Source organism: Anabas testudineus, chromosome 1, assembly GCF_900324465.2.
Source record: "Anabas testudineus chromosome 1, fAnaTes1.2, whole genome shotgun sequence".
NCBI classification, from domain to species: Eukaryota; Metazoa; Chordata; class Actinopteri; order Anabantiformes; family Anabantidae; genus Anabas; species Anabas testudineus.
The window spans coordinates 3,893,950-3,917,201 of record NC_046610.1 but is presented as its reverse complement, the minus strand read 5'-3'; the positions used below and the strand labels follow the sequence as shown (position 1 = coordinate 3,917,201).

The 23,252-nt window shown below is 40.2% G+C and overlaps 1 protein-coding gene across 1 annotated transcript; it reads left to right on the top strand.

Moving 5' to 3' along the window:
• Window positions 1-10,034: 10,034 nt before the first annotated feature.
• zgc:92360 (ArfGap_ADAP and PH1_ADAP domain-containing protein) lies at window positions 10,035-22,657 on the top strand. Its single transcript, XM_026360461.1, has 11 exons — window positions 10,035-10,474; window positions 11,746-11,876; window positions 12,774-12,865; window positions 14,952-15,034; window positions 15,552-15,664; window positions 16,948-17,094; window positions 17,777-17,860; window positions 18,004-18,066; window positions 19,798-19,869; window positions 20,974-21,205; window positions 21,387-22,657. Exons 1-11 carry the CDS (start codon window positions 10,387-10,389, stop codon window positions 21,413-21,415), a joined length of 1,134 nt encoding a protein of 377 aa, XP_026216246.1. The 5' UTR covers window positions 10,035-10,386; the 3' UTR covers window positions 21,416-22,657.
• The last annotated feature ends 595 nt before the right edge of the window (window positions 22,658-23,252 follow it).

Genomic DNA, 23,252 nt, shown 5'->3' with positions numbered 1-23,252 from the left:
AAGGCCATTTAATCCGGTGAATATTTGAAGAGGGTGGTACTGTATCGGTGTAATAAAACATTCCCTCCTAAATATAGAAACGAAGAGACACACAAACACAAACACACCCACACGTACAATACACTCACTGGGACATATGGACACAATATCCTGGCACACACATAGGCATGTACAGTATATTACTCCCATCTTCGTTTTCCTCTTTGCTATACTTGCAATTTATATCACGTTACACCCTATAGGGTTTGAGCATCAGCCCACATTTCAAATAGTCCTCTGCTCAGTTTTTTTTTTTTTTTCAAATTACAGACCAAAGTCTCTGAAAGCAAATATATGCAGAGGCTCTCACTATCTACCCCCGTCATGTTGATGGGCAATAATTTTTCCAACCACATTACGTAACTCGGATAAACCTCTTGAATTGCCATGCCTCTCAGTGTGAAAATCGCTAATCCATGTGGATGCCTCGGCGGCAGGAGTTAGCCGGTTTAATTTTCAATAACTGTTCACATTTTAACATTTGACCAATGGTGTTCACTTTTATCCAAAGTGTCTTGGAGTTCTGCATTTTTAGCACTCTGGCTGTCCTTGGCTTTCACAGTTGACACCAGCACAGCGGTAGCTGCCATCTTAACAAACTTCAAAGGGAGTAAAGTTGTGTTTGTTCTATATTAGTGACCAAGGAGAAGGAGAGACTATCATGTCAGCAAGTCAAAACTAATTATAACTAGAATGAATCTTGAATCAAGCTACCATGTTTTTCTTTGCTCATATCATAATAAACTTAAATCTCAATTTTCCTTTTTTAAGCTTTATTTCTCTCTTCATTCTATGGATTTGATGTGGTTGTCTCTTACCATTAATATTACATTAGAGCAATGTTGGAGAAATGATAGTGTGGTGTGCGTGCACACAGTCCAGCCTTGTTCTCACATGCAACATGCGCAGGCGAGAGCAAATGGATAAAGTCAGAAGAGTGAGACTATTAATAAAAATGTTGTAAAGTGGGAGCAAGATGATTTACTGTGCATTCTGTTTTCTTACTTTCCTTACAAATACACATTGCAGTACATTCATTTAGGTCTATAAAAAGGAGAATGATAATGTACACTGTCTGTCTCTCCCTGACTCATGCACACATGCACGCCTGATTAAAAATAGACTGATGTTTGATGAATATACTCAGTGCAGTGTACTATTGTGAAGAGTGAAAGCTGCTATTGATGCAATGAAATGTCCTGTGGGTGGAAGAGGTGGGGCCTACGTGATGACAAATGCATCAGGCAGGGGCAAAGTAATTATACGGCCGATGCAAAGTAATGTTGGAGGAACCTCCCACAGTGTCACTGTCATGATGTTATCTAAATGTTGATGTAGAGAGGGACAGAGACAGAGAGAGGAGGGACTAGGACATCAAGAAGATTTCGAGTCAGGTTACCACCTACTACCTTCAATTAGTTCATCAGTTTAGCATTTGAAGCATTTAGCTTTGATCTTCCCCTCTCTAAAGACCTACTTATGTTAATATCCACGTTTTTAAGTTTTCTTTAGTATAACAGTGAATACTGTACATCCTTGTGTATATTCCAATAAAGCTCATTTGGCAAACATTTAACGACACACATTTGTTTGGGTGACACTGAAACGATGACATTTCATCTGAAAATGGACAAAGTTAAGGAGGTGCCACATTTCAAAACAGTCATTTCACATTACAATGCACAGCAGAGTAGACAACCTGCTCTCTTGTTGAGGATTAGATAAGAAGACTGCTGGCACTCTCAAGTAAGTCTAAGTTTCAGACAGCTAATTAAAAAAAAGAGAAAATCATGTATCATCTGCCAATCTCCAAGCAGCAACTGTTGGTTCAGCTAAAAAAGTCAACAGCTGTCAACTAGGAATTAAAAGCATTCTGTGTAAAATCAACAAGCTGCAATTTAATAAAATACTAAGGATTTTAAAAGATAAATCAATCTGCTTTATCCCTGTAAACTAAACAATCCACCATAGAAGAATGGATAACCTGCAGGTTGACTTTGCAGTCAACACTGCATCATTGGTTTTCTTGTTTCCAGTGAAGTATTTTGGAGTTCTGCATGTGTCACTGTAAGTAGTCGAAGATACCCTGTAGATAGATTATGTTTTTAGTAACAGCACTCTAGTGCTGGCAGGTAAATAATGAAAGACAACATTCATGATGCTTCTTGCGCGTCTGTATCTTACAACACAGAGAGATAATACACACTTGTAAACACAGACATTCTGCCAGTAGATGGAGGAAACAGATGCTCCCCAAGCAGAGCACAGTTTGATCTTCCTTTCCCACGCCCAAATGTCAAACCGTTGCAAGTATACAGAGCACACACTCACGCACGCTTGTGCACACACACGCACACAAACATATACACTAACACCTGCAATAAAACCGTACAGATAAAAGATCATCACTCATATGACTCGATATGACAGTTTATCTTGCACTCTCCAATACACATGAGCATGCTGACATGCACTCACTGGCCACTTTATCAGGTCGAGTAGGTGTTAGGTTGGGCCCCCTTTTGCCCTGAGAACAGCCTTAAATATTCATGGCATAAATCATAAAAAGGTACTGGAATCATTTTTTAGCAATTCTGCTCCACATTGACATGATGCTATCGTGCAGATTTCTCTGCTCCAGCTCTATGCACAGTGCTCTATGGATTTGTGAACTAATTTTCATGTTCATGAAACCAGTTTGAGGTGATTTTAGCTTTGTGACATGCTGTGTTATCGTGCTGGAAGTAGCCATCAGAGGAATCACCCTAGTCAGATGGGGATGGGCACCACACAAGCAAACTGTCTCCCACACTCTTTAAACTCCACCACTGCCACCACCAACTGTTGATACAAGGCAGGATGGATCCTTTCTTTCATGTTGTTTATGCCATATTCTAACCTTACCATCTGAATGTTGCAGCAGAAATCAAGTCTCATCAGACCAGGTAATATTTTTTCCGATCTCATAATGTCCAATTATGGTGAGTGTGTGCGAATTGTAGCCTCAATGTCCTATTCTTAGCTGACAGGAGTAGCACTCAGTGTAGTTGTCTGCTGCTGTCTGCATCAAGGTTTGGTCTGTTGTTCATATAGTGATGCTTTGAAACATTTGGCTAATACAGACTATTCAGATACTTAAATAGATAAATGGCAACTACAGAGCCAAAAAAAGTTACTGTCTTCTAATAACACTGCATTGTACCCAGAGACTGGACCCCTACAGTATTAATGAAAATAACTCGGGTGAGTTATTAGCAGTAGTGCTGCTCTGTTCAGCTAGAGGCCAACAGATGAGGACCTGCCACAAGGTGTCACTGGATTTATGGTTTGAGTCTTTGGGCTGCGATTACAGCTCAGTTGTACTGAGTTCACAAACATATATTTTTCAAGTGCTGTTGGGGCTGGAGGAAAAGTGAGACGATCGTCATTAGGACACATTCTGAGAAACATGAAGATTAATACAACATTTAATGGCAATCCATCCAGTGGACACATGTCATGGACCACTAAGCTGTTTTTTTTTCTTCCTTCCTGTACCTGTCCTTGCACAGAAATTTTATTAACTTCACATAGTAATTACAGGACAGCTCATGGTTCCGTGATTCCTCTGACAACTCACACTGTGTCAAACTGACACTGACATATGATCTACTGTGGGAAAAAAAAATCTCACCATGAGAAAAGGGCAGCCTCTACGAGTAAAACAGGCAAAACAGGGCTTCCTGTAGGACTCACTTAATATAGCCTATCATACATAAGATATTCAGCTTTGCATTATTTTATCTCTAAACATGTGTGTTCTAACATCTTGCTTGCACATCAGTGTCAAATGATCAGTGAGAAATAATTAGAATGCACGTCACATCGCAAAAGAGCCAATAAAGGGTGAACAGGATGTGTCTGAGATAAAAATAAATAAAAAGGAGATGTCAAAATCCTGTTTCAAAGATGTAAATTATTTCATGGCTCCCAGAAGGATCCTGTTATCTGCCTCTGATGTTGTTTGGTGGATTTAAATATAAGACTGCACTCACTTTTATTTATATTGCCTGGATTTGTGTGGGTCCCTAAGAACAACACAAGAGCCCAATGACAACTATATTCAGGGCTTTTAGAAAGGACTTATGAACTCATATGTTAACCATAATAAACAGCATTGCTACAGCAACAAGTCATCCAACCTAAATGCCCCTAAAGGTCCCTTGCCCCAAGCTTCTCATATCACCAATAGGAGCATCTCTTGAAATAGCTCCACCACAGTGGCTAACAGGCTTCTCTAGAAATATAGTGAAATAGTGTCCTGGTGCCTGCAGGTGTCTCATGAAATAACACAACTTTAGAAGCTGCTGTAGCCGACCTTCATTATCAGAGAAACTATTATGAACTATCATTATGTTTGTATTAACCTGCTGCCACATGTCACATACATTCAACATGTATGTGTACTGAAACTGCCCCACCTGACAGCTTCTAGAGCTCTTAGCCCTGCTAATACAGGTACCCACACAGTAACTTCACAGTTAATGTAGTGACAAGATCACTGCCCTCCATGTGGAAGACTGGGGTTTGAATGGCAGCTGTGGCCTACCTCCAGTAAGGCTTCTTAGGGAAGAGCTCCTTACACTTACCCTGCCTGTACCATGCAAGCTGCTTTGGTTAAAAGCATCTGCTAAATGTAAATGTTTTTTTGGATGAGAAACAAGCCAGAAGAGACAGGTTTAGAAATATACATCTAAACACAAAGGTCAGGTCAGTGGATTCTTTATTTTTTTTTTTTTTACTACCAGACTTTTTCAAGTCGAAGTATGTGACACAGGAAACCAAATAATGAGCTAAAAGAAGCTAAAAAGCTATGTTCAGCTCAGTTAAACTGCATTTACTGTGCCCTCTTTCCCATTAAATTGATTAATCAGATCCGTTACTAAAATAAAATATATATATATCCCCAAGTGCAGCTTTAAAGGAAGTGTTTTTGCACTTGGGCCACCCCTGCTAACATGGGGGAGGCATGGCATTGCCAAATGTGTACATTTGTCCTTATCAGGAAAACGGCTCAAGTTGCAAAGTTACGCCGAATAAAGATGATTAACACAGGAGAACAACACAACCGAGACTCGAGGTTTTGCTTATTTGTTGTGCCTAATTCTCGTCCTGTCTGACTCGAGGCAAGATTTAATTGTGTAAACATGAAACTTGTCTTTTTAATCAATTTCCAGCTTAGATAAGAAGATAGCAGAGTAGCTTTTTCCCCTCTCTTATTCCAAACGCTCAAATATCAGGTGTTCAGTCACACAAATAAACATGCACATCTTGACTTGTGTTCAGACTCTGCAGGATGAAGTGGATTTGCAGAAATAAAAGAGGAAAGGTGAAGGAAGTGGATGTATGACAGTGACCACCTTATGACCCTGGTTCACCCTTCACCTTATTTGTCTCTCAGCTGCCTGACTGAGGTTTTATCCACCTGATTACCCAGCAGATATCCCACCTGTCCATCCTCATCCAGGCACTGCTCCATGCAGCATAAAGCAGCTCTGGGGCTCAGTCTTTGACCCAGAGCTTATTGTAATATTTGCTGAATACAATGTAATGATGATCGAGGATTGTCAGGATGTCAGGGCACTTCACTAGTCTAACACACATGTTAGATGGTGGTTATAAACCCTACATATTTTATGCATAGACATAAGCAACACATTTTAATACAATCTATCTTAATTCAAATAAGCACCACGTAACATGTTAAAAAGGCAACAACTGATTTTGATACTAGTCATATGCACACTTAAAGTAGACAGTACATGTATTGTACTACACTTTTTAGTAACCAGCATGTTAGTAAATTTTTCTAGCAGCTGTTTATAAGATGGTAGAAACTCTACATTTGGATAAAATAAGAATAAAAAAATAATTCCTCATGACTCCATTGTATTCTTCCAAACTACTGGAGCCAATAAAGCTTAAAATGTCCATCAAAACCTCTCCAATGGAAGTGGGCTTTAAAACACAGCTGCACTGACTGTATCTGTAGCTCCACATTTTCCTCACTCTGGCATTGCACCGTTCTAGTAGTAAGCAAAGTATTTTATGGAAGCATTGTGCCCATCAGCTGCTTAAAACGGAGGAAAGTAAAGGTGGTAATGAGGTACATAATGGATTATTGTGCGCAAACTGATTTGAAAAGAGGAAGCAGGTCAAGTTATAGGTTCAGGAAACTGTCATCTCCTTTGTCTTCAATTGTAATGTAAGTGTATTTCATTTACTGTGGACTTTCCACTTCCCTACTTTTAACTAATGATACTTCCCACCAGTGTGTGCATAGCCATAAGTGGAATTTCAATGAAAGCAAGAGAGAGAATCTACAAGATCTCAATAAATAAAAATGGTGCTCTTCTCTGTTAAAGCCCCCAATTTGTGATTTTTCCTGTTAATGTGGGGGTATCGTCACATCAAGTGCGTAGTGCAGCTTTAAATGGAAGCAGGGAGGCAGGCACCAGGCTCTTACTGACAAGTCGTCCAGCAGACGAAGAGGAGACGAGGCCCCTGGAGGAGGCAGAGCAGAGAGTTAATGATCTTTCTGTATGCAAAGGCCACGGTTCAAAAGGCACTGGGATGATAGGAAGTGGCAAAACCCCATTAACTCCATGACAGAGTCTGCCACAAGTAATATGCTCTCTTCCGCTTTCTTTCTCTCCTCTCTTGGTATCCCGTTTCTCCATAGCTCCTATTCTGTCTTTTCACTCTCCCTGTGCGTTTCTGTTTCTTTGCCTATACTCTCCACACTCTCGTTTTCTCCCCCATCTATCATCATTTCTCGTGGCGTCTTGCTTTAAACTCCCTCTTTATCTTGTCTTACTCCCTTTCTCTATGTACCTTTTTTCCTCTTATGATCTTACATTTGTCCTTTATAAATCCTCTCTGCATCTTTTGTTTTGCTTTTATCTTTTCTTTTTTGATTTAACCCTTTGATGTCCTGTTTCTGGCTCCGTTTCATGTCTTTCTTTTTTTTTTCCTCATCACTCATCCTCAATCCTTTCACTTTTCTCTTGTCACCTCACAGACACACAGTCTGTTCATGCACACTTAACTTTATGGCTGTCAATAACCACATTAAGGTTATAGTCCGGCTAAATGCAATTACATGGATGAGAGTAATTCAGTTTCCCTTCTAAAAGCAAATTACACGATTTGCTTGATAATTGACCAGTCATTTACCCCTCGATCCCCCCCCTTCAGTTACTTTTGTCATGTCTGTCAAATGCCCCATTGCATTTGACAGACATATCTAATATAGTGATAGCAGCTTTACTGTTTCATTTGAAATCAGCAGTAAGTTTTTGATGAGTTGCAGTTTCACACACAAGTAAACAGTCGATGCCTTATTTTTAACCACAGACCATTGATTTTTTTTTCCCAACTGTAATGATGAGTATTGTTTTGTTTTTTATCTGAAAATAGCTGAGCTGGGCTGGTTGAAAGCTCAGCCTCTAGCTAAATTGTTTTCTTAACCATTTCTTAAGTATATAATTTGTCTTAAAGAACCGGTTAGCCTTAATATCAGAATGTAGCTAATATATATTTAGCATGGCCTTTGGCTGCTTGTTGTAGAAAAATATACTTCAAAAAGCAACCGTTGTATTCAGGCTGTATCAGAGAGAGGTTTTGAAGGTGAGGGACTGGATAACAAATGATTTTGGCAAACGTGGCACTGATGCTGTCAGACAATAGTTTGTTGTGTTGTGGCATACTGGATTGAGTATTTTGCAAGGTGTCTGCTTATCCAGACAAGCCTAGGAGACAAAATGACATGGTACAGGACACAGGTTTTCAAAGCCTGTTTGATGTGTTTTTATTCTTGTCTTTGCCCTTGATGTCTCATGATACAGACCAAGGTCCTGATTATTCCCTTTTGTGTTTCAGTCAGTGGGATTTTTTAACCACTCACAGTTTTTGCCCTTCTCTTGAGACTAAAAGTAAAATGAGTTTTACTATTTAGCACTCGGTCCAAATGACTGGTTTCAAACTTTGTTGGTCAACTCCTGAAGCTCAATTTATAACTATATATCAGGGAATACACTCCAGACTCAAAGGCAGGGCCACAGACAGGGCATGATATGTCATAAGCACCCAGCAAGACACATAATAATGGCTTGGACTTGATGCCATTTAGTCCCTGTCAAACACAGCGAGCTTTAAAATGCCACCAACTGTTTGCATATAAATCACTGCATAGAGAGACAGAGAGGCGATACAGTCTAAACTTTAGCTCCAAACTGTTGTTACAATTAAAGGTGAGTGTACAACCACATATTAGACTGTCAAAACTTTGATTTGATTGTAATTAAAGAGTGCAATTTATTTGTCACCTTTAGCTTCAGACAGAAACAAATTGCAGGGTCGAGTTGATAAACTACTCACGGAACTATGTAAGACATGGCGACAAATAAAAAGTGAAGAGATGGCGCCTATAAATTCAGTAGTTTGTTTGTGTCCTTTATTCATTTGTCTGTAAAAATACCTTGACTGATGCTATTATACAATAGATCTAGAATGAGAGGTAGGGATGAGGTGCTCTCTCTCTCTCATCCTCCGTCAGTTAGGTGTTTCCAACCCACAGCTTGACAGTTTTTAGCATCCAACTCTAAAACTGACAGAAGGAAAAAGAAGATTTAGGGACTGTGGTGGGAGAGAATAGACAGGCTGCTGTCTGCTGGCTTGGTGTTGACAAATGAGCTCGGTAACGGAGCATTAGCCTTTTGCTGTCACTGGGGAAATCTGGTGCTGCAAAATGACATCAAATCCCCAGTTGCTGCTATCTGTCTTCTGTAGGTAACTAGTGAATGTTCAGGCGTGAGGGGAGTTACTTCAAAGACTGGATGTTTTGGTTGCGTTGCACAGAATAAGATTTCCTTTTGTAACAGGAAGATCTACGAGCTTGTGATTAGTATTACTATCTGTGATGTCAGGTTGTCCCACCTCCTTTCTACAAGCACATGTATCTTGCGCTCTCCGTGCTGTTGAAAAGAGGAGAGTGGCAACTGGTTAAAATACAGATATGTTCAGCCCATAAAGGCAAAGCACTGACAGACACACCTGTACCATACAGCACCGAGCACAGCAGTCAAAACAGGAAGAAAGGTGGTGAACTGTTGCCACCTACTGACCAAACTAACACTGACAGCGTGTCCACATAGATGCAGTGGTACCCTGAGTGTTTCTGCTGTACTTCTACTACATTTTAGTCTCTTACATCAGCTCAGGTTGGTCGGGACACTTTACAAACACACTGACACTGGGAAAATAAAAAATCTCTCTTTGGAGTTCAGCTTTGAGCACAATGTTATTTTAAAACAAGAAAATGTGTAAAATACAGGTCAAAGAGGTCCAAACAATAAAAACAGCCCTTGGCCATGAAGGTTATGTGAACAGGCCTGTCCTCATACTTTCAGCTGCATCTATGGTGAATGATCAAGCCATAAAGTATTCTGCATTCATTACATGCAGTGTTCACATCTTAGGTTAGTAACCAACTCTGTTAGTCATAAGAACCAGTTAGTGTTACGTCACAGCCAGTGGACTAATGTACATAAAACAGGTAAAACTAAGTCTGTCAGATTCAGTAATAATAGCTGCAGGCACATTTCTACATAGGTACTCATAATGTAAATGAACCACTAGATTGATACTTCTACCTATATTTATACTTATCAGACAGTACCTCAGTTATTTTATTTATTTATTTTTATTTGTTTTACAGAGTCTGTCAGCCTATTAATGGTTTGTAATAATGCATCAACCTTAGATATAAACTGGATCTCATCTGTCTAAAGGTCAGTACAATAATCTGACAGGTCGACCATTTAATATAGTCTTTGTGGATTAAGTAAATAACATCTGCTGAACTAAAACACATCGATGCATAGTTATCTAACCTCAAATTATGCGGAAAAGCAAGTCTGAACAACCTCTGCGCTGCACTTCCTAGTGTAGGCTTTCATTGCCGTGCGCACAACCAGCGCGCCACAGAGGGAGGCCGGGAGGGTTTACCTCGAAACTTTAACAGACCACTTGAAGTCCGTTAGTACTGGACTTGGACCACAGAAACAGAAGAGACAATGCGAGTGGAAACTTTGTGAAGAGGCCTTGATTTTTTATTTTCTACTGTGGCACACACGCTGCCTGCGCTGGGGGCTCACACCTGTGCGGACTTGCCCGCAGCGCGCTGGACTCAAGTAGGGCAGTAGATCCAGGAGAGACACGCCTTTCTTACCTTTGGTGCCTCTGCGGCGCCCCTGTCCCACCCTGTCTTACTCCGAGGTCGGAGAACTAGTCGATCTGAACACTGAAATGTCGGAAAATGAGAGAACAATCCGAGCACTGCGGGAAATTCTGCATATGCCTGGAAATGACGCCTGCGCAGACTGCGGCGCTCCGGGTAAGATGAAACATGGAGTATTTAGCTGTTAAATGTTGTCGGTGGGGAAGTCAGTGTTTGTAGCAACTCTTGAACTAGTGTTTGTGTAGGAGGGGGCGAGCACACCTGTCAATATGTTGAAGATCTTTACATGATCATGAACACATCCTGATCATCACTGCAGCCCAAAGTACTTCATACTACTTAACCTTTGATATAAAACATGTATACCTTCTGCTGTTCTCTTATTCTAACCTTCAGTGGGTTACAAGATGAGTTAGAAACCCTAAAGAGGGAGGTTTCCTGGAGCACTTGAATGAAACATTATAGATGAAGCCTTTTAGTCCTGCTCTGTGATGGAGGCTTCAAGAGAAGAAGCTCAAGAGAATTCAACAGGTCTTGACATGCAGAGTGTAGATGTTCACACACCCGCAGCCAGTGGTTAGAGGTTTAGAAAAAAATCTCTCTTTCAACATTATCTATCTATCTATCTATCTATCTATCTATCTATCTATCTATCTATCTATCTATCTGAGTGTATTCAATATGCTCTGGTTTAGTTTATTCTCCATAATAAGGTGACACCGTCAGTGTAGGCCCTGGTGTGCCGTAGATACGTTGCATTTCAGTGGATCACAGTCAAATGAGGAAATCGCTGAATCCAGGCCCCAAGGCACTGTGTAGCTGAACAATGCAACAATAAAAACAGCACTGCCAGGTCTTATGTCTTTTAACTAGTTGACTCACTGCACAGTGTTTGCACCATCTAATACCTGTTGCTTATTTGCTAAAACTACTGTGTTTTTACTCCAGGATTTAGTCCCTCTAGTCATATTTTTTACCCGAGAGTGCAGACTAAAGGGAGTCACTTTGACATGTTGGTTGTCTTGTGCATGTGTGGGCTGGTCCGTGTTGATTCAGCTCTCTCTCCCTGGCATTGTGAACATCAGTGCAGCTAAAAATTAGGACTAGTCCTACCATTAGTACTTTTTAGTATTAGTACCAACCAGCCAAGTACATCATACTGGTATCAATTCAAGGAATTTCTAAAATGTCTTCACATCTGCAATCTGATTTATTAGAACAAGGCAGTCTCATGCACACATGCACATGCGAACATACATTTAGTTTACTGGCAACTTGAAGAATGTAAGTCAGGAACAGGAACAAAGAGAGAGTTCCAGGAAAAAGAAATAACAGTACAAAAACTCCATCCCTCCATCTTTTGACCTCCTTGTCTTTCTCTGCACCACTCCTCGCTCCATTCATTCTCTCCACCTTTCTCTCTGCAGACCCTGGGTGGGGCTCCTGCTCCCTGGGGGTATTCATCTGTCTGGCCTGCTCTGGGATCCACCGTAACATTCCCAGCATCAGCAAAGTCAAGTCCCTGCGCCTATCTCGCTGGGAAGATGACGAGATAAGGGTGAGACCCCCAGAGCCCGCAGCAGCCCTCCATCCCACACCCACTGATACTCACCCTGATAAAAACAACGAGTGCTTCTTGTTAGTTTCCTTCTGGTTTTTGTTTTTGTGAGCTGCAGTTGACTGATCATGTGTCAAGAGCCACCAGATGATTACTCTGATTAATTTAAGTTTTGCTAAGTGGGGAAAAAACCAAACACCTGTATACTGTATTGTCAGCTCATCATCCACAATGTTCCAGCTTCTTCTTCTGTCTGCTTGTTTGACTAAAATAAGGTTAATTGATCTCCTTCTGGATGGTGACTTCTTCAATTAAGACGGCACTCTGCTCTGATTACAAACACAGCACATCAGGTTTTAATGAAGCCACCTGTTGTTGATGCGCTAGTTAAAGAACTAGAGTTCTGATTGCTACACAGTCATTTTGAATTAATTTAATTTAGTCTTTCATGGTTGTATGGCCATTTCCAGAGTTTTATGTGCCGAATGTCTCAATCTAGATTCATACTGATTAATGATTCTTGTGGATTTTGTATTATATTGCACTATTATATCTATTAATTATCTAATTAATCCATCAGTCTGTTGGATGAAGGGGCCAATAAACGTCCTTAACCACCTGGTCAATTCAAAAGTTTATAGCAACAGTTCTATGCAAACTTTTAAAGCTTTTAAAAGGAAATAAAGCTGGTTCAGTTTTCTCAAAGGTTAGGTCATCACATTCCTGCCTAGGACCCTACCTGAAAGCATACAGGGGATTCACAGACACCAGATACTATGATGTTGGTTCCTTGGTGCATCATTTTATTTGTTTTCTTAGCTCTGTGAGCTCTTAGATCTATTCTCCCGTCGGGCAAATGACAAAAATGTCTCTGTTCTCATTTGTATGTTGTGTTAGTTCATGGCTGACAATGGAAATCAGCTGATGAAGAGTAAATATGAGGCTGCTGTTCCAGTGTACTACTACAAACCAACCCACAAAGACTGCCAGTAAGTAGCCATATACACAAACGTTTGTTGTTAGCATGTGTGAACCAACACCCCTGTGCACCCGTGGTTTCCTGTTTGTCTTTGGTTTTCATGTGTGTTGGTTTCTTCACGACTTTATCTGATGATGCTAATGAAGAAAAAAAACATCTCTCTCAAGTTGATGTGATAAGGAGACCATTTCAGTCAGTACTTTTCAATAAGTTTGATATCTACAGATTTTCATACTTAAAGTACAAGTGGGACCTGATTAGCACAAGACTTTGTGACAACGTCAATTACCTTTTGAAGCTGGTGTATTTGAAACATACCATACCAGGCTACGCGGGTGAAAGCTCAGTCAGGGCCTTTACAAAGATCCTCATGTGTTTACCTTGGAGAGGATGAAGTTGTAATTGTGCACTTTTCTACCAGCCAGTTTTGCTCAAGCTTGGTCAAGTTGTACAGGGCGTGTCTGTGAAGAGTTCATTCTTCAAGTCATTCCACAAATAATAATAATAAAAATAAAAATAAAAAAAAAGATTCAAGTCTGGGCTCTGAATCTGCAATCAGGACTTGACTGTGGTTCAGTTGAAATTCAGTTGGGTCCTGATCTGCTGCTGATTTAATCAGTATAGAACGTTTTTGGCACCTAGTGTGAAGTGTTTGAATCTCCTGGAAAATAATAAAGTAGAAGATGACAGGAGAAGAAGAGAAGTGGATTCAGGGTGTCATGGGACCAGTGTTTGCCTTTCTGCTTTCCTTTCTAATTAAGCAGCAATTTTAGAAGCACATAGTGCTCCTGAAACGTTTAAACAAAAGGAGAGTGCAAGGCGACCTTTACAGCTCATCAAGAAAGAAATGAAAAGAAACGTAATGTTGCCTCCACAGGGTTCAAGCATGTGCAGAAAGAGTAAGTTAACTGTGTCTGTTGTGCTGTTAGACTATTAAAGGATTAAACCAACCCGTTCATTCAGATTGAATTCATTCAGTAACTCATAGCTCCAAGGTCTAACCTGTCTGTTTACATTTGTATAAACCTTATACCTTGATTGACTTTACTGTCTGCCAGATTATGATAATAAAGTCAAAATCAGCCAGTACTGTATTTGTTCACAAGTGTTTTTGTTTGCAGTCTCACTGCTGCTGAGATGCATGTTTCTGTGTATGGGGATCCTCCAGGGTTAGTGTGTGAGGGTGACTGTGCTGGGCTGCAGCTTCCAGACAGGAATGTTAGGAATTGTATGAATTTGAAACAGGGGATTTATTTTTATAAAAGAGCAAAGCTTCTCGTGTGACATAAAAAGAAACTCCTTCACATAATACAGGAGTCAGGTTTTACCAAAGCTCTTCATGACTGGAAAGTACAGCGCATGTTTAGAGCTTGATCTGAAATATGTGCCTGAGGGCTGGAATCTCCACACCCTCAAACATTTACAGTACACATGTGTGGAGCTGCGTTTTTCATCACTAGGTAAAGACTGATGCAGAGGAATGTAAATGAGAGAGAGCAGCATTTCCCGTCTTCCGATTTTGTCCTGTTTAGCGTATGTGAGGCTGGATCTTTAGATTTAGAGAAAGTCAGAAAGTTCATCTGGTACAATGAACTGATTTGGATCAAACACAGACAGGCAAGAACAAACAAGTCTGATGCCGACAGACGAGATGATTTTTATCGCACATTGTCAAATAGCACTAGAGTTATTTCTCCAACATTGAATTCATGGTATAAATTAAAGCAAGTTGGCACATTAAAGCAAGCACAGTTGGAAAATGGTTTCTGGGTTAATTTTATACTTACTCTTCAGTACAACTGTTAATTAATTTTATTCTGTGTATATCTTACATTGCCAATAACGATTTATTATCTTGTCTTTTCCTACATATACTTCTAAACCTACATTTTCGACTGTGTGACTTTAAGACTTGACAGCTAACATCCCCATAGTTCACTGTCAGCTTTACCGGTTTAGTTTTTAGAAGTTTTATAGATTTAAACATGTTAATGTTTCTTCACTGTCCATGCTGCCCAGCCCAACCTCATGTGCCAGTAATGTGTATCAGTCTGCTCTAAGGGAGCTCTATTGACATTTGGTCTGTTTGTGATCAGGGTGTTGAAGGAGCAATGGATAAGAGCAAAGTACGAGAGAGAAGAGTTCACTGAGCCAGGGAAGAACTTTACATATGAGGGAGGTGAGTGTGAACACGTGTGCACAGACACAAAAAACATGTTGATGCTAACTGACGTTCAATTTACAGAATCATGGTCATGTCGTACTGTGTACATGTATTTATGACCCACTTTTAATGAATTTTCCATGTGTACATCTCTAATGTAATCTTATGAGTGTTGTATAAAGGTCAAGATGTGCTGATTGGCTGTATGTTCTTGATGAGGTCAGAGGTTTTTTTTAGAGAGTTAAGCCTGAGAACAGAATATCAGCCTACAGACTTCTGGTGACTTAATTTTGTGTGTATGTGTAAGCCAGTGAGGACCAGCTGAGCTAGACAGGAGCCAGTGTCTCACCTGTGAGGTAACAGAGTATGATTGTCTGTGTGAATGAGGTTCTGAGGTTTCTTTAATGTGACATCAACTTGGGAAGCTGCTCATGACGTTGCATTTAAAACTTTGAAAGGGTCTTTGAGGTTCTTCTGTATCATGATTATTTCTATTCCACACTAATGAATGATCACTGTCGGTTTGCTGCAGGAACTAAAGATGGCCTGTTGATGAAGAGAGGTCGAGATAACGGGCAGTTCCTGAGCAGGCGATTCGTCCTCTCAGAGGTGGAGGGGACTCTGAAGTATTTCACCAAATATGACGTAAGCAGCAGCTTTTACCGAGCCTGGATACACACAGCTACACACAAACACACACTGAACTACACACTGCCTGCAGATAAGCATGCCTCCAACCTACCAGTTTCCTACTGTAATTAGACTGCGTCCCAGTTAGTGTTGTTTGAAGGCAGTGGTTCACTTCCAGCAACACCCACGCACACATGCAACCACATCACAAACACCTTAATTAGAGAGCACCATGAAGACATAAGATCGTAGTAAAAATGTTATCTGCTGCAGCATTTTCTTTTGCACACAATTCCCTTTATAATTATACATACCTACCAAAAGACAACAAAATATATCGGTACCTGCTCCCTCCTTTGCATCTGAGCGTGCTCTGACAAGCTTAACCAGCAGTCTGTCCTCTGTCAGTGTGGCTGATTCACTAAGCTATACACCACCCACACCAATTAGGGCTGGAAGCACAGGGAGCACTTTGTTTGTCACAGTAAACCAGCTCAGGGGAGGTGGGAATAATATATTTAAAAAGATTGGGGGAAAAAGCCAGCCACTCTTCGTTTTTATTATGCTGTGTGTTTTAACATATGTCTTTGCATACAAATGTCTTTTTATTGAGAAAACAGTGTCTTTATGCTCTACTGCTGAACTACTACAGCAAACGATGCTTTAGGTTTTTAAAGCCAGTGAGCTGGTGAAGTGTGTGAAGTATTCAGGTACAAGTAACAGTCTGACTCTGGTCCAGCTGACTGCTCCTCAGCCAATTTGATGTTTTTTTTTTTTTTCATACTGGATAAATCAGCAAATGAAATCAATTTTAATATATCTTATGAAAACTTTCTATAAAATCTGTTTCCTGTCAAAGTCAAGGGCAGAAGTCAGGACAGATTAAAACACAGCAACCACAAACAGGTCCGCCTGGATTAGCACTGGTCTGAGACGTAAAGGTCATCAGTAATGCAGACTGATGTGTAAACAATAGTTTTATTATCACGGTCAGAAAACATACAGAACATGGGTGCAGGAGATATAAAGAGCATCAGCATACAAGATATCATGTTCATAAATTAAATTGAATTTAAATTAAATTAGCAGTAGACTGTTTTACATTGCACAGGTGTTTGTAAGAAGGAGAAAGTGGTTGAACAGGATGTAAGGAAAAAAGAGGAAAAGTGGAAAAAGATTGTATTCGCTCTATTGCATTAACAGATGCAGTGATGAAGAAGTAAAGGAGATTGCAGCAACATGAAAGTTCAGAGAAAAAATCTGAAATAAGATATGTGGTTTCTTAATGTCAACGACAGGCTAAGGAGCCCAAAGCAGTGATCAAGGTGGACACCATCAATGCAACCTTCCAGCCAGAGAAGATAGGAAACCCCAACGGCCTGCAGATCACCTACCTCAAAGACTACAGCACCCGCAACATCTTTGTCTACCATGATAGCGGCAAGGTCTCTTCCTCTCTCTCTCTCTCTCTCTCTCTCTCTCTCTCTCTCTCTCTGTCCTGGGGAAATAGTGTGAGACTGTAAGACGCATTTAAAGTCATGTAAAAGCTATTGAAATCCTCAAAGAAATTCTAAGATATATTTTACTGAAAACAAAATCTGAACTGTTGGGTGGTTTAAATGGCATAATAAGGTGGCTTTCATACTGGATACTTGAAGTTTATCAGATTAAGGCAGAGACATGTGTTCAAACTACCTTTTTCATGTTGTTGTGGGCGAGTCTCCAAACCGTTCCAAACTATCTGTACCCATTTAACAGGCAGGTGGAATCCATTAGCAGATGACATTCAGGCATCACATCCATCTTTCTGTCATTCCTGAATGCACACTGAAATATATGGAACAGTTCAGTGTTGTGGTCAGTAGAGAATTTATTAGTGACGCTCTGTCATCTGAGTTGGGTGCGAAAATGCATCTCAGTCCATTGTATAAAACAGCACATCAATCTTCAAATGCTCCTATTCTTCAGCCCCTGTTCTAGACGTTTGGTCAAACTGTGTAGAACTAGTGTAATAGGGGTTCAATCAGAAATAGGTCTGACTCAGGCGTATGCTGTGACACCAGGCGTGGCTTTATGATCAGTCCCACTTCTCCTCACACAATTACAAGGTGTCTTTGTCTTCATTAGGAGATTGTAAACTGGTTTAATTACATCCGTGCAGTTCAGCTTCACTATCTAAAGGTGGCCTTTCCTGGAGCGACAGATGCTGAGGTGAACACACACACACACACACACACACACATATACACACTCACTGGACATGTTTTCTCTGCATTTAGCATTTTCTCTGGATATCAGTGAAACCCTCAGTGATTGCATTGTGTTTTTCTCTTTGTCTGTGTTGTTACTTACAGCTGGTACCAAAACTTACCCGGAACTTTCTGAAGGAAGGATACATGGAAAAGACAGGTCCCAAGGTAAACAACACACATAAAACAAACCAGCCCAGTTACATTTCCTACAAACATAATGTTCACAGTTTCCTCTTCAGATCTCCCTCTGTGATCCCCTTTCCCACTCTCCATGCTTTAATTGAATGGAAGCTGGGCTAACAGGCTAACCAGCCCAGCTGTCAGCACGGCTATATAACACTGCTACCTGACAGACTGACTGACAGCTGAGAGGGTTTACCTGGCTGTCTTACCGCTCATCTGTCTGTCAGTCTGTCTGAAAGAGAATGAAAGGCTTCCCGCTGAGGATCGACTTAATCCTCAGGTGTCAAACTCTCAGATACACTCACAACAGGCACATAGTCACGCACAATTGCATCAACACTTTTATATTTGTGTATGTACTTACATGTGATTCACACGTAGAGTCCAGACTCATGCACCTACACAGACAACAACAGGCTCTGTGATCCTCAGTGACACAACAGGTTCTGCATTCACACACACACAGACTCTCAGTGTAATCTTCGTCTGTCAGGTTAAGAGATGAAAGGGCTCATTAATTTGCCGCAGTTGCTAAGTGGATGTGATAATTCCCTCACACGTACGACTGACATACTGCATTTGTGGAAGGAGCCAGCAGCAAATCGAAAATATAACAGTCAGTTGTTTGGGCTTATGCCACAATGATAATATGAAACACTGTGTGTAGGTGGACACCGAGGTGTGTACACTGATTTAAACTTTACACTGACTCTTTGAAACCATCGTCACAGTGTTGTGAAAGAGGTGGCGTAAACATTCAGATGATGCCGCCAAGAGGAAAATTAGTTGATCGTGTTCAGCTCTCAGGAGAAAACAGAAATCCATGCAAATCTAACAAGTGTGAATGCTTTGATCTCACTTTTTGGAAGGATGAGATTGGCTTTAATGTGTTTTCATGGTCCAGTGACAGTTCCAAGACAATGCTATTGATTCATAAATGAGAATTTATTGTTGATGCAGTGGTTGAATTAGGCTGAATGAATGACAAACAACTAAATATTTACCTTGGTGATTAGCTTTAAACATCTGCCTGTTCTAAATTGAGTCTCTGTGGGCTTTAGATAAGCATTGTAATAAATTGTAACCAACTGCTGGTTACTCCTGTCCGGCCTGCAGATTGCACGGCGTATGTCTCTTGTCAGGACTCTTATCATCACCCATATTTAATACTTTCATACAATGATACAAATTTGTCTTGTTTTTATGTGATGTAGCAGCTTTTTTTCATGTTTTACACAGTACCTCTTTATGTCCAGTGTTGAATGATGGTTATGTGACTACAGTATGCCACACAGTCCACTGCCTAATTATAATGGTTAGATGATGAGCAAACTACACACTAACAGAACAGCATGTCAAGTTCATACATACACATATTTAATTAGGTTGCAACCTTTTGAAGTTTTTATGATTGCACAGGCTGACATTATGATTAGAGCGTCGCAGTACACTGTGTGTTGACTCGATATTAATTGATGAACATCAATTGCACCCTAGCCATGTTAGCATTTGACAGTCTCACATAAAGTGTCAGTAAGGTCTGACGTATGAAGTCTTTAGAGAATACTGTAATTAGCAGTGAGTCACCTTTTGATTTGAAAACCAGACAGATGCCACCTTTGGTGGTACAATGCTGCTTTGTGTCTCTAAACAGTTTCCTTCTGTTAACAGCCAATCGCATGTCTGACAGTTTGTCTACTTCTTTGTCTTCAGCAGAGGGAAGGCTTCAAGAAACGCTGGTTCACTCTGGACCACAGGCGACTCATGTATTTCAAAGATCCACTGGTATGGCAGCTTTACACACACACAAACACACACACACACACAGACATAGAGTTTACTTTAGTGTATGGTCCCACTTGATTTCGGTGTGGAGTCCAACAATGCATTGATGATATTCATCTGCTGCTTCTCTGCTGCACTCTGCTTCAGTCCTCTGAGCATTTCAGGCAGTGGTTGCTATAAAACAACGAAAAAAAAAATGTTCCAAAACTTACTAATCAACCAGAAATAATTGGTTAGCGAGTGGAACCTCAGTCAAAAACCTTTAGAAGTGAATGTCTCTGCTCTCATCATGTGCACAGGAGGCATCAACAGCTCCTGTGCACAGGGCGATATATTTTGGAGCATAATTCTAGTAAAAAAAAAAAAATTAGAATAAATGAAGAATAAATACAGTTGCATAATGTAGATTTAAGTAGAGGGTTAGATATGAAGACTTTTTATTCCCAGTGTACCTCTATTATACTTAGTATTTCTTGCCATGACTTTACAGTCTGGAGTCTAAGAGTGAAGTGAACGAGCTAAACTGGACAATTGCAGATAACTCTGTGTGAGAACATTTGCCTATTATATCTGATACCATTGTTCAAACCATTGTAAACACTGTTCGTTTTGAGTGAGTGAATTGCTTGGAGTTTTTACTGCAGTGGTTATCAGAGGCTTAGCTTGAAGCCTTAAGAGGGGGTGGCTCAGATTGCCCAAGTCTTGGCTAAATACACATGAGATAACCAAGGCAGATTAGCTCGGCAATGCTGCTGATGTAAGAGTTCAATGGAGAGGTGCAATAATTATAGATGCTAAGTGACTGAAATGTCCAACTTTCCCTGGGCGTGTTAGACAAAAACTTGTAGATGAAAGTAAAAGGAAGTCTAGTGAAAACAAGTGAGGACTGGGAATCATGGTAGAAACTCAAAGCCACTGTAATTTGAGCATTTGAGTAACAGCTAAATTGTACATGTAAGGTATTGGGTGTCTACATAATGGTTTTTGGTTTATGTAAGTGTTCTGTGTTCAAATATTTGAGGATCTAGAAGTACCCTGTATTTTACATTAAAGATCCACTGTACCCTCAAACACATTTTAGCTTGATTCTACCTCTGTTTGAAGGACGCCTTTGCCAAAGGTGAAGTCTTCTTGGGGAGCAAGGCCCATGGTTACAACGTTTTGCCCGGCTTGCCCGCTGGCACCCACTGCAATGGCGCGTGGCAATGTGGTATCACCTTAGAAACACCGGACCGCTTCTTCTTGTTCACGTGCGAGACAGAGATTGACCAGCAGGACTGGGTGAAACACTTCAGTAATGTCATGAAGGCTGAGATGTCCCCCCAGGAGTACACAAGTAAGAATTCAAACTATTTAATAAACAGAAGAGACAAGCTACAAAAATGAATTGGCTCTTACAAATTACAAAAAGAAACTCATTGTTTGATACGAGGTAGTGTAACGTAAGTCTTCAACAGCAAATAAAACGCTAACTGTGTGTGGATCAAAGTAACTTTGGATTGTTATGTGTTTTGAAGTGGAGGCCTTGTTCAAGCACAGGCATTGATGGAATAGGGGCCTGTGGGACCATCAGGACACAGGATCAGGAGCCACATCACTTCTAGCTGTGACACCCTGAGAGACAGCACAGAGACATTCAACCTTCATCCCTGGACTGAGGCTTGTTGCTCAAAGTGCCAAAGACGCTCTCTAGTAGTGGTGTTAATAATATGAACAAGAGGACAAAGGTCATATCCATTGGTGCATCAGAAACAAGCATCTGGCCAAATAAAAGTACTTTGATGCACAGTAGTAATTATTAAGAATGAGTATATTGCTTAGTTTTTCTGGTATTTTTGTCATTTAGCGCTGTGGGAGGGTTTTTGCACCTAAAAGGAACCACATGTCAGTTAGTCTGGGTAGTAAGCTACTGTTAAATTGCTTCTCTATAGGTTGTGTTTGAATTATAAAATGTATATTATATATTATAAGATGAGAGGAGAGGTGCCTTGGTTCTTTTATATCTAGTATTTTATATCCAAGTTTGATATGATGCCTCTGCAATACTATATCGATCCAAATGGGTAAAACTGAAAGCATGAAAAAGGACAGAAAACAGCTGCGGTGGGTTTTTATATATTTCCCCTTAAGAAAAACTTAAAGGAATATTTTTCACTTGTTTTATGCAAACTTTGTAAGTACTCTTTACAATATTTCCATAGGATACAGGTTACTTGTGTAATAGAATTGAACAGATCCCTGTTTCCCTCTCTTGTCCTGAGGTAGGCAGAGCCAAGCGTACTGTAACACCCCTACTGGAGGTAGGCCACAGCCGGGATTCAAACACAAGTCTCCCTTATGAAAGGCAGTGATCACTGTTGATGTGGTGTATATCAGCTGGTTGGTCTCAGTGATGATCACGTCCTCTAGCAGCCTTCCAGAGGCCACAGAGGTTCCACCTGTCCATCTTAGTCACGATCTTGTGAACTCCTTTGATATTAAAGAACATCTGTAAATGCATTTGGGATAGAAAAGCTACACTGCTGAGTTTCATGTGGCACACATACAGTACATATCTACATTTTACTTCCTTTGAACAGTAATCTCAGTACTGTTATTTTCCTCTGACCTTTATAAATGTCAAATAACCAACAGATTTTAGTGCTATTGTTAAAATGTCTGTATGTTTTTGTTAAAGAGATGCTCATATTCTGTTTACACTCAAATATGTTGAATTGAGACACAATCTGCTCTTGACCATGGTTGACTCACAAATGAATTCACTGATAATCACTAATAAAAAAACAAAAAACAAAAAAACATCTGAATTGTTTATTTTATTTGACTGTGACATCTGACTTGACATTTTTACATCACATCACATTCTTATCAGTTATCACCTTTTCAGACTGTCTGCTAATATGTCATCAAGTTGGAATCAGTTCACTGGCAGAAAGCAGCGCATGTCAGCTTGTGAGGAAATGTGCATTTGAGAAGGGTAAATTTAAGCACACACTTGGTTGCTTACTTATGATTTAATAATGTTCTTCAGATACGAATCGAAGCAAAACCAATGAGATAGACCAGAAACAGAAAATGACTGCTGAGTGTTAATTAGTGTTAATTTTCTTTTTTTCTTTACTAGTAGTAGTCCTACAGTGGTTGTATATTGATGTAATGTGTTTGCTTTATACTGTATGTGTTTGTCTTTGCATCAACAATTTATTCCTTCTAATGATATATGTGGGTGTCTAAAACTGCACCTTGGTGTTTAGAGACAGTAGGTTGAGGCCAGAGACAAATTCCACATAAATCTATAGGCCCATGCTAGTTTTTCACCTTGGTGTGAAAGAGGTAGGACAGAGGGGAGATGACAAGAGGAGGAGGGATAGGACTGCAACCAA

What these genes read in the sequence shown, in the direction of transcription:
- zgc:92360 (XM_026360461.1), top strand. Translation starts at nt 10,387, where the DNA reads ATGTCGGAAAATGAGAGAACAATCCGAGCACTGCGGGAAATTCTGCAT. An exon ending in TGTATTTCAAAGATCCACTG is followed by an intron (nt 19,870 to 20,973) that starts GTATGGCAGCTT and finishes CTCTGTTTGAAG; the next exon opens with GACGCCTTTGCCAAAGGTGA. An exon ending in GTCCCCCCAGGAGTACACAA is followed by an intron (nt 21,206 to 21,386) that starts GTAAGAATTCAA and finishes TGTGTTTTGAAG; the next exon opens with TGGAGGCCTTGTTCAAGCAC.